This window comes from Phoenix dactylifera, chromosome 8, assembly GCF_051530095.1.
Source record: "Phoenix dactylifera cultivar Ajwa chromosome 8, Ajwa_hap1_PhDact_Kaust_v1.1, whole genome shotgun sequence".
NCBI lineage: Eukaryota > Viridiplantae > Streptophyta > Magnoliopsida > Arecales > Arecaceae > Phoenix > Phoenix dactylifera.
In genome coordinates, this window is record NC_143197.1 from 6,109,621 (window position 1) to 6,121,828 (window position 12,208).

At 34.7% G+C, this 12,208-nt stretch overlaps 1 protein-coding gene across 3 annotated transcripts in view; it reads right to left on the reverse strand.

The window, feature by feature from the left end:
• SPK1 (guanyl-nucleotide exchange factor) overlaps window positions 1–12,208 on the reverse strand; it is a 30,220-nt gene that overhangs the window by 11,031 nt on the left and 6,981 nt on the right. For all 3 annotated transcript variants that reach the window (XM_008784536.4, XM_039124434.2, XM_039124435.2), the window contains exons 5-19: window positions 11,354–11,466; window positions 11,159–11,214; window positions 10,923–11,020; window positions 10,603–10,740; window positions 10,010–10,324; window positions 7,997–8,290; window positions 6,533–6,700; window positions 6,248–6,439; window positions 6,043–6,086; window positions 5,101–5,170; window positions 4,749–4,910; window positions 3,307–3,414; window positions 3,060–3,097; window positions 2,272–2,416; window positions 983–1,109 (exon numbers count right to left, since the gene is read on the reverse strand). In XM_008784536.4, the coding sequence (XP_008782758.3) occupies window positions 983–1,109; window positions 2,272–2,416; window positions 3,060–3,097; window positions 3,307–3,414; window positions 4,749–4,910; window positions 5,101–5,170; window positions 6,043–6,086; window positions 6,248–6,439; window positions 6,533–6,700; window positions 7,997–8,290; window positions 10,010–10,324; window positions 10,603–10,740; window positions 10,923–11,020; window positions 11,159–11,214; window positions 11,354–11,466 (2,068 nt within the window). The remainder of the gene's footprint in view (window positions 1–982; window positions 1,110–2,271; window positions 2,417–3,059; window positions 3,098–3,306; window positions 3,415–4,748; window positions 4,911–5,100; window positions 5,171–6,042; window positions 6,087–6,247; window positions 6,440–6,532; window positions 6,701–7,996; window positions 8,291–10,009; window positions 10,325–10,602; window positions 10,741–10,922; window positions 11,021–11,158; window positions 11,215–11,353; window positions 11,467–12,208) is intronic.

Consider the following 12,208-nt stretch of genomic DNA (forward strand, 5'->3'; position numbering starts at 1 on the left):
GTCAAGATCAAAACTAGCACCAAAAGATATGACAGCAAAGTAATCACAAACTAGACAACGCTGTAACTTATGGGTTATTAAGAAGTCCAAGTTAACATTTACACAACAAATAAAAATGCAAGGTCTAGCTACCATTCAAATTTAAGTCTGCCCACTCATGCATGCATAAAAGACAAACCATGCAATAGTGTTACAAGTATGGTGCAAAAGTTAATCATCATGTATCAGTCCTACTGGCCCATAGCGGCTAGTATGGTATAATGAAAGTCAGGACAAAATTCAAGCGGTTTGAAAGGATGAATCCTTCCTCAAGACCTCTCTTTTCTTTTCTTTTCTTTCTCTTTTTTTTTTTTTTTGGGGGGGGGGGGGGGGGGGGGGGGGGGGGGGGTGCAGCACGTGGGGAGGCATTGGAAGGGGGTGCATTCTTCAAAAATTTATGAGATTGCTTAGTCTGGGCTAGAAATTTTTGAATCATAGAAAAAACTTAGCTAGTTGTTGATTCAAGGATTCCGCAATAATAGTATAGATTTAAGTTTAAATCAAGACCAGACTCAATGTTGCTGTTATGGGAAAGTAGTTAGTTCTGATACACTAAACCAAACTCGACGTGTTCAATCCAATGGGTTCGATTTTTCTTTTGCTATAGGGTGATGAAAAATCATAGAGTCCCCAAGATAAACTAATATTCCATTGAAACTTTATCTTAGAGTATTATTATGTAATGTGGAAACAAAAGAAAGAAAACTCTTGTGATAACATAGACAAGTGTACATCTATAAATCTAGGTTGTTGCTTAAATATCCATTTAATCATCAAAGCTTCAACTGCTATTCAAATGTCCATCTAGATTTGCAAATGAGGACTTGTACAGAAGATCCCCTTATATAGTCTCGAATTTAAGGTTATAATGGCATTAATTATCATAAGGCTTTGTTGATAAAGAAAATTTTTAAAAAGACAACTTGAATAAACATAGCGCTACCTATAGGAAGATTGTGATCGAAAAGACAGCTTTGTTCTAAGGCCATTGATTTAACAATAAGCTCCAAAAAGAACCACGCCATTGCCAACACATCATCATAAACTGGTCCAACACGGTAGCCTTTTGCCTGGAAAGAATAAAAACGAAACAATCGAAAAAGAGACAAACAACAAGATGGTCACAACAAAAGCTCTAACAAGGAGCAAATATTTTTTCAATAGAATGAAAGCATCACTTGCGACATATATCCAGAAAACACGACTTGAGAAATGCAATAAAAACGTAACTTTATGTACAACTCAATAGAATTATAATAAAAATATGTTTGTTAAATTAAAACAAGCAAATTTTTGATGGTTGAACACTACCAAAGTGGTTCTTATATTCTAGAAACTAAATGAAGTTAATTGTCGGTGTTTCCCAACAAAATAGGTCCTATGATCCATTGCAAATGTACCATAATGTGAGAGCGTGATTATTAAACGAAATCATATTTTTTGAGAAAATCTCTTCATTCATATATGATCTAAAGAAATGAAGGATTTTGGTTATCTCATAGAGGACCTCACAATGAATAAAAAAGAGTGCAATTCCAGTTACATGCAGAAGTTTTCACAAATTGCAAATACATAAGAATCTCGGACAAAATGAACCAGTCCACAATTGTAAAAATTAATTAGGGAATTTTTCAAAAAGAAAAATAAGTTGGTTTTACTATTGCAACTTTGATACATGTTTTCTTTATTTTGCATGAATGAGGCCTTTTTAGCTGCCAAACAATAATGCCCTCAATCCCTGTCATGCTGGCATACCCACCCCATGCCACACTTGGCAATGGTATAACAAAGGTTGCACGAGTCTTGTTGATCAATTGCACAAGCTTGTTAACTGACTCAGAATTAACACTGAGCAATTTTGTAAGAGAACTTGCAGGCTTGCACAAGTTCTGAACATAGGTTGCATAAATTTCCAACTACCGGACCAAAAGCACAGGTGGGTGGCAGAGGGTGAGGGCATTTCTGTTTAATGGCGAAAAAACATTTTCACTACAAAAAAAAAAGGTATAACAAAGTAGCAATAGTAAAACCTACTTTTTCTCGGGCAAAGTCCTCAATTGACTCATGTGCGCTACAAATTAACATATAATCTTCTAGGCAGATTGTCAAAGTAATGGATCTATACTGCAGAATGAAAAATAATCAAGAAGCCCTTTCCCATCTTAATATTGATAGATATAGAAGCATATTCCATATAAACCAACTGTAAAAGGATATAAGGCTAGTGCTTACCTTACTCCGAGCCAAGCTACCCCAAACTGTAGATAAACCAGGATAAACTGGTGCTTGCCGACCACCGAAGTCATCAAAAGCATAATCAACATAGTTAACAAGAAAGCGATTTCTTTCAGCCCCATCAGAGGACTCTTGTTGCACCCTGCAAGACATAGTAGACTGTGAAGAAAATAAAAGCAATTCTTTACATGCAAAACCAATAATGATATGAAACAGGGTACAGACACAACTGACAGGAGAATCTGGTTACTAGACATTTGCACTAGTTCTTAGATTTGGAAACCTCACAGAACAAGATACTTTATTATTAGAAAAGTGTAACTCAAATAAACATATTTAAAAGCATAAGCAATATCAGAAGCCAAGTTTGTCAATTTCTGGTATTTGGTTAATTCTAAGATCTATTTACTAGCCCAATTAATGATATATTGGCTAAAACTTTGTTTGAAATTTATATATTATGAATAAAAAAGGTGAAGCTAAAGATGTTAATGCTGTGACAACCCTAATTACATAAAAAATCACATATTGCTTACACAAGTGGGATTTTTGTCTATTAGACATTTTCTGACCTCTTTGAATAAAGGTTGGCTATTTCCCTGTATTTCTTTTATGAACAAAAGGTGCCGGACGTCCATGACAACCATAAGAACAATTACTGGCCTAACATTTTTGGAAAAATGCATCTATAATATAGTAAGTTGACCATGAAAAACAAACTTTGTCCCATCTATGTGAGGTAAGCATCAAGAAATATAGTAAAAGGTATTAACCAAGATATTTACCTGGTTAGAATATTGACCATAGCTCGAAATGCTGCAACCTGCAAGAAAAGATGGCATTGACAATGAAGGATAGAGGATAATACATAGCTGAACATCAACAAATTACGAGAAGAAATGACAAGATATAAGTAACTTGGCAGATGAGGTTTTAGTAAAAGAATAAAATTCAAGAAAATATAATTGAGCTTAAAAATTAAAAAGCGAGACAGCTTCATTGACACGTAAAAGCCTGAGCTAACAACAAAACCTGAAGGGTTTCACCACCATCACCAATGAGATGTAGAAGCATATTAAGAATTGGTTGGAGAAACTGCAGCAAAACAGTTGACTCAACATTCTTCAAGCTGTTGATAGCCTGCATATGAATTCCTTCTTCAGTTATTCAACAATATAATAGAATCATAATTTTTTTACTAGATCATCCACTCAATTGTAGATTGAATGCAAAGATACCATTAACAACGCACATACTTCTCTTGCATTTTTCTTGAACAGCAATTGGCATCAAAATGGAAAATTAGCAGCAGTCCCCCAGCTAAAAATGTTATTTGTAACAATAAAGCAATATCCAATGATTACGAGTAGACTATGAATTCTTTTTCATAATTATTCATAATAAGGGCCACCTCCAATGTTGACCTAATAATGTTAATTACTTTGAAGTGCTTAAACTTTAGAAGCCCATGATGAAGTCAACTTAATATTAATCAAATGCATTTGGATAATATACCACTTTAAGAACATCCTTTTCACTTTCCTAGCCATTGGTAATGAGAACAGAGCAAGACTCAGCCTTCCCACGTTTCCATTGAATGAGGCTTTGTTTCCCATTTCATTTCACCTTTGCGAAAATTATTATATTACCAACAGCGAGAAAATGTCATGATAGTAAGAATGGCATAGTAAAAGGAGACGTATTGATTGTTGAAAATGAGCGTAGGGTGATGCACTAACGCATGTGAGTGCCTCACAAAAAACAGTCAAACATAATATCTATCATGTTACAAATTTACAACAAAGTAAACCAACATCTTCTCAAACTCAGTGTACTAGATTGGCCAATCAAAATTTTTCCTCGGAAAAAAGACATTTCCACGATCCAGAACTATTTCTGCAAACATTATAGTCATTTGCATCAACTGACTTCAAAAGAAAATCTCATCTGCTGGCTCACATAATGTTTGGGAGACCAAACTCCATGAAGGAATGAATAGAGTTCAATACTCAGCAATTCATGAAATATCACATGCTCGACGGAAAAGAAAAAAGAAAAAACTCAGCAGATTCATTTGTACTTTATAGATATCACAGCAACTCAAGAGGTCAATAAGTTGTGATGCAAGATTAATGGCAGAAATCAGATCATCATAATTTTCTTCTTCCCTCGAAAATACTACCAAACCCTTGTCTGCTCCATTCATATGCATACAAGCACTCTGGCTAACGGAAACAAGGTCAGAAGACATTAGCATGCATTTACTAGTATTTACATTAAAATATGCATCGCATAGCTAAAGCTTAGATCCACCTCAACATAAAGAGAAACAAATAATCATCAGAAGATTCCAGACAACTGATAGTAGAAAAAGAACAGCAACTAACACTTAAACAGAATTAATTCTATAGAGAAACCAGTTCTCATGAATAAAGAATCAAAAGCAAAAGCAGTGCAGAAACCAAAAAGAATACCTCAAGAAGTTCAGAGCCCCAAGGAGGACTTGTACGAAGGTTATGCCGGTCATACTCCAGAAAGAAATCTCTAATTCGTTCATTGACTGGAAACAAAGAGGAGCTTGGCCTTAGACGTAATCTGAAGACATTTTTCCCATCCTCCAAGTAGTCCAACCTCTCCTACAAGATAACACAATAGATGACTGTAGTCAAATTAACAATACTTTATAACTTTTTGCAGACCAACTAGATCTCCATATTAAAGTCAACGATGCATGAATGTGTTGGATAAAGCAACTTAATATTAACCATAGCTGTATTTATTTATCAATCATGTTTTAAAGAAAAGAAAACTTTGTCAGTAGGATACCTTGCCACTGTCTTGGAGATAACGAGGAATCAGCTCTCTCAGAATGGGTAATGATAAATCGGACTGCAGCCTGAAAAAAAAAGATAAGAATTGCATACCTCAAAATTTTAATAACTTCAGCACTTCAAAACTGGATCATAAATATGCTCCAGTCCTGGATTATAATCATGGTACTAACATGGTTTCTCTCGTTCATTATAGATGATACAGGCCTTGAGATGAGTTAAACATGGCACTTATTGATCAAATGTCAATTCAGTTCGAACAAAGTAAATTATAGGTTCAAATATATGTAGGCAATGTTGGATGTTTTCTCGTATCAAGGCATGTCAATAATAGGCACCATATAGGACATTATATGATAGCATTTAGGACCACAAATTGATATTGCCACATAAGTGCTACTCTCAATCTCAAAGAATATTTACATTTTTATAAAGCAATCGAAATTGAATAGGTTCAATAATGAATCTTTTGCCAAGTTCTTGACACAAATTATGTAAAATGTCAGGCCTAGCCAGCATATGCTATTGGTACTTGGAGTCATTTGTCCAGTTATATACCAAGAGAGCTCTAGAAATTATGCATCTTCAAAGAAGCATCATATAGTTCCTCTAAAACAGCAAAGCCTATTAAGAAGAGATAACAAGCCAACAATTTACAAAATATACAGAATTAATTGAAACAGTGATATGAAACCAACACATAAATTACACTGCAACAATAAAGTGAATGGAAAAGTAAACAAGTAAAAAGTTAGTGCAAAGAACAAGTCAATACATTTACTAGCCATCACATATCATCATAATCCCAGGACAATCATAGTCAAGATTGCAAGGATTCTCATACTGGAACTCATCATCCTCAATATTTCTCTAAGTTTATCATGCAAAAAAGGACATAGGATAATACTGCTAGTTGAGCTTAGAACGCAACACGTACTGAATGTGGGTGGATAGTGGAAGTGCAGCATATCCAACAACTACCTGCATGTGTTTACAGCATATCAGATGATGCTGTGGGAAACTCAGGTATGCTAATATATAATGAAACATTTCTATGCAAAAATCAAATAAGATCACAATATATTTATCATGAGATCCACAATTTCCACTAAAATCCTACTAATAGTAGGATGAGGACTTACAGGCTTTGGAGCTTCAAGTTTCGTTTGGAGGTCAATATGGAAAAAAGTGAACAAAAGATGGTGTTGCAGAGACAAAAGGGCAGGGAGACAAATTTTAATCTCATCATGGTAGCAGGCCATTCTAGCACCACTAGCAATTTGTGTATGAGCCCATTTTTGAGGTGCTTGACCTGGATCCCTTGGATAAATAGCCTGATGACAAAAAAGACCAGTCATGTATCAAGTTAATGCATTCAAAACTCAGACTACGAATTCTAAAATGCTTGTACCATTGTAGTTACAGACCTCTAATGGTTGCTTGCGGATGTCAGCATCATCTTTTCTCAATTCGACCCTTATGAACAGATTTCTTTTGCGGCTCAAACTAACAGTCAAAGGGTATACATAAAGACAATGGAAAAGTTGTAAAAATGGCTCGCTCCTGGTCATCATGCGAAAATCAAAAGCTTGGAACTGCCAAAGCACCAAATATTCTGATCAACATTATTAAGACAAAGTATGCATGTCTGAAAAAAACAAGTCCAAATTCTACAAAATTGGAAGCTAGTCAACATTATTCAGTCAGCGACAGCCGCAACTTTAAATTAGATTTACTAAATCACTGAAAATTGTGGATATATCTCTGTTTCTTGAATAAAGGCCTGCATATTGTGTGTAAGAAAGAAGAAACCAAGATATTTCAGGCACTCACGTACACACACACACACACACACACAGCGACAAAGCAAACTTCATTGAAAGCTAACATCGTTCAAAAGAAAGGAAAAAATAATACTCAACACCATCGTTAATAAGACGATATATTAATGCAAAAACAAATTTCCGCTTCACTCTGTCTCGCAAGTACTAAAATCTTCTTGGCATTAAATGCTCAGGTCAGTGTTTGCCCAATTCTGCTCTACCCACCACAGACATTTTCAGTGAACACATCTCCGTACAACGATCTCGCTTTGTATGTAGAACAACCAAGTACACATATAATCCAGAATTAGCCTTCCTGTAGAATTTTTCACGGTTTTGGAACTTTTCTGTTGTTGTTTGAATTTATATTTACATGCTTGTGATCATCTCGCACCATAACTAATGCTCACCACACCATAATTGTAATTTATTGCTCTTGGTTATGCAAAATTTTCTAACTTTTGCTTTATGTCTGACATATTACAGAACCATCTCAAATAGCTATTCATATTAATTCATGCATGCAAGAGCCAATAACCTAAACATTATCCATGAACCTCTCAAAGAAATCATTCAGTACAGTATCAAATTTGTCATGTGTCATAATTTTCAAGTATTTAGACTAAAATGATAGTATAAAAGTTCTTACATTATTAGGCTTCTTTTATTGTTTCCTCCACCTGGACCTTAACAATTTACTAGTTACCTGATATTCCCCAGGAACCTATCAAATCAACCTCTCATTCCAACTTCGGATTTGGTATCATTTATAACTTAGTATAAAAGTTCTTACATTATTAGGCTTCTTTTATTGTTTCCTCCACCCCGACCTTAACAATTTACTAGTTACCTGATATTCCCCAGGAACCTCTCAAATCAACCTCTCATTCCAACATCGGATTTGGTATCATTTATAACTTGGTAGGAGTACTAATGTTTCTTCCACTATGCAACTTTTGATAATGTTTCCTAGAAGCACCAAGCACACTAAATGACAGGGGGTAACAGCAGTATTAATCAAACTAGATATAAAATTAAACATGAAAAAAAATTCTGCGTACAACTCACATCATCACTACAGTAGTCAGGATGATTTTCTGCGAACAAATTTGAACCATTCTTGTGTAACTCTTTCTGATCACCGAGATTACACTTCAGATTACCATTCCGCAGCCCATCAAGACCATTGCCTAGGTTTTTTACATAAGCAGCTTCAGCAAACCTACCACTGGCATCATTTGAATCATTGATCACACTTCCACCTTCAGAAATGTTGTCGGCATCAACATGGGCAGCATGAAGCTTTTCAATCTCCAATCTCAGTATGCCTTTCACAGGCTTGTGCACCTTCCTTTTAGGGTCCTAAGAAAGTAAATGGAAGAAAAAAAATAAAAAAGAAGAGAAGATATCATAGGGGATAATTAAGTGTCAATTTTACAGATACAGAATGCAAAAATGTGAACATCTGCTAACCACCAATTTTAAAACACAGCAACTTGAATGATATATATTTGCTATATCTTTCTGTCATTTTCAAAACTTGTAGATTAACAATAACAGAAAACTTCAAATCTTCAACCAGAGAAATCTCCCAGAATCCTTAAATTTGATTTAGCAAGCAAAACTGTTTCAGACAACACCTTCAGATTAAATTGATAAACAGAAGTAAAATTTTCAAAATGCACAGATGTAAAGGTCTTGGAATGCAGAACAATCACATAAATAGATGGATAGAGGCACTTACATGTTATCATCTAAAAAGAATGGCTAAAGAAATGTCATGCAGTTTACACACATTTTATGGTAAAAATGTGTGTAAACTGTAAAAATGTGTCGAACCCTCCAAAGCCACATGAGAAATGGAGAAACTACGAATGCATATAGAGGAGACCAATAGCAATTCGAACACTACAGAAGTCGTTAAAGAGATTAGGCAATGAAAGAAACAAGAGACTTTACAATCAAACTTCGATATGAATTACTTAATTCATGTGTGTGAGTATTGCTTGCAGAAAAATTACTACAAAACATAATAAGTATTAAATTTGTTAATATGACTGTTAATAATGCATTCACTCTTTTCATTTTTTACATATACAGAGCATAGTTATAGAAACCAGACTAGCGACCAACCTGACCAAAGGCCTGGGTCATAGATCAGACCGGATTATAATTAAAATATTTTTAAAAATTAAAATTTAATATATATCCATAAATTTGCATCACCATTTACAATATTTTTGTTTTTGATGAAAACTATTAATAACTTTTTACGTTACATACTAAGCTTTATAACACATTGATATACATTCTACACTATGCTTTAATTGCAGCATAAATAGAAAAATCATTATTCACTTAATTTTTTAAAAAAATAAAAGTTGTACATAATGTAGAAAATATGTAAATTTTTGATATTTTTTTAAAATTAAAGTTTTAAAAGCATGCAAATGCAAAAGATCATATATATATATATATATATATATATATATATATATATATATATGTTCCCCTTAGTTTTGCAGCAAAAAGAAAAGAAATGTTTGTTTTTTGTTTTTTATTGGAAGAATTGATTATTAGGAGCAAGTAAATAACATCTTTTGAATAACAGATACAGTTTATGTTGCTTGATAAACTATTGAAAACATATTCTTGTGTTGGTGGTTGAGAGCTCCTGACCAACCCTTTGATCATAGGTTGGATTTCCATATCAGACTCCATTTGTCAAAATTTTCCTTTTTGTTGCAGACCATTTCACTCAATTTTGCCCGCCTGGTTCACCGGTTTTCTCAGAAAATTGGCGATTTCAGCAGGATTCATGTGGTTCAAACAGCATTTCCGGTCTTGCATGAAAACAGGACCAGCCAGGGGTCATTTGCCAGTTTTCAAGTCAGACCAGCTGGTCCAGTCCGGTTTTTATAGCAACAATACAGACTACATCGTTAATGATCACAGAACAATAAAATATACTGTTGTAGAAAATAAAAATGAGACACAGAACGTTACATGCCATAAATTCATAATGACCAAAAAACTTATCTGATTAACAAAACCAGCAGATGATATTGAATTGATAATCACCTGAAGTGATTCCTCTGTGTAGCTTTCTTTGACCTTATTTAAGTTTGATATCTCAACAACAACTGAGCTTCTGCTTGAATATTGGGCCAGTTTGCCATCCAAATTGATTTTGGAAAGAGGTTCCGCAACACTATCTTGAGAGCTTGAGGCAGAGATGCTGGGAGTGAGTGGACTGCTGGGAGAGGCAGCACCACCAGCAGATGCAACATTGTTATTCTCGAATAGTGGAATGATAGCCCATGCAAATGACTCTCTGTAGGGCATAATTCGAGACCAAACTTGCAGCTTCTGTTTTTCCCTCTCAGTTAAGTGCACCTAGAAGGCCAAAAAACTTACATGCTTAGATTCAAAGACTCTACATTGCACACCAGAAAGACCATCAAAAGAAACCAGACACAGATAAGACAATTGGTATTAGAATAATGAAATCGAGAATGATGTTACAAATAAGATCTGAATTTTCTCACGTGAAAAAAATTTTAAATGTCATTTTTTAATTTAGAGATGTCTTACAAGATGTATTAAAGATGAGCAATAGACCCTCATTAATTGTCTCAAATAATTACAAAGAAATTTAAACAAGATTGACTTACAGGTTCCTTGCGAGAATAAACAGATGGAGTAACCCCCCCTTCTTCTGTAGCAGGTTTCTCCAGCTGAACGAGAAGGCAAACTGATGCTGATGGAGTATCCAAGGAGAAAATACCCCGACATTCTGAAGAAACATTAACCTATAGAAGAAAAAAAATGAAGAAATCAGTTTTTTTTCTGCAAAGGGAAGAAGTATGACAGCGAGCCCAAACATGGTAATAAACCAGCATAAGGTTGCATCGGTATATTTTATCAATAAGTTCAAAAAACTTATTCAAAAGGTAATAGCCAAAGAACATCTGAAACAAGCTACACATCTTACATCCTGCAGTTCCGTTGGTAGAACACGAAAATAAAAGTCCTCTGACAATTTTTCTCTCCTCTCTCTATTATACAAGCAAATTGTACCATAAAAGGGCTCTACAAGATAAATAATCAAAACATCAGCACATTAAGAACCAGAACCATTAAAAATGTGATCCAAGAAACATATATCTATTAGTAGCAGCAGCACAAATTATGGAACATCAAAAATGAAAATTGGCACACAACACTCACCGACTAATCCAGCTTGAAATGACAAGGATAATACCTTCACGGTGATATTCAATCCACTGAGACCCATGATTAGGAGTTTAGCAACCACAGGAAGAGTCAGAAGCAAAAAAGCTCGAAAACAAGAAGCAAAGCTAAGCAAAATCATGGACGACTCTTAACAGTCATGAACAAATACTGCTGTGTAATTATCTAAACCTTTTATGTTGTGTTGGAAGAGTCTCTGGAGTCCTTTGCCCAAAAATCAGTGACCTCTCATTTTCCCAGTCAAATACTGGCTCATACGCTGGCAATGGAGACTCACCAAAATGCTGAAAAAAATATGCAAAACCGTCATCCACCAGATATTTACAGATCAACAGAATTAAAAGAGATAGAAAGAATGACATATAACATGCTCAATGCCCATGATAGAAATTCTATCAGAAGGCTTAAGTTGTAACAAGCCAATGCAGGTAAAGGTAAAAGACAAAAAAACAACAATGTGTATTGTGGCTCTCGTTTCCATTTCCTTCAAAATAAAGAGAAAAGAGACCTCAAAACTACATCAGACAGAAAGCCACAAAAGGCCAGGTATAGAGCAGAATTTATGAGACAGCATTTCATATGAAAAAAAGAAGAATAGATGCTTCCAAAACCTTCATATACACCAGCTAAAATCAAACAATGGCCTCTAGAATTCCATATATCCACTGACATGGTTGCTCCTTAACTAATATATGTACAAAAATTACATTTTACAAAGCCTAATTTAACAGCAGAAACCCTGATATCTAATTGCTTAAAGCTAGGACAGAAGCACATGACATTTTTCCATACATATCCATACAAAATAACACTGCATTTGCATCTCTCGGTAAATGAGTAACTTCTGATATGCATGGCTAGCCATAAGCATGCCTCAGAATAACATGAACAGGACATATAGAACTTGGCAATGTAACTGCAAAAATAGATCACAATAATTTAACTGACAAATATGATAGATTTGAAGCATGGTACACCATACTAGCCCGAACCGGACAGTACGGAGCATTCCATACAGTACCAGTT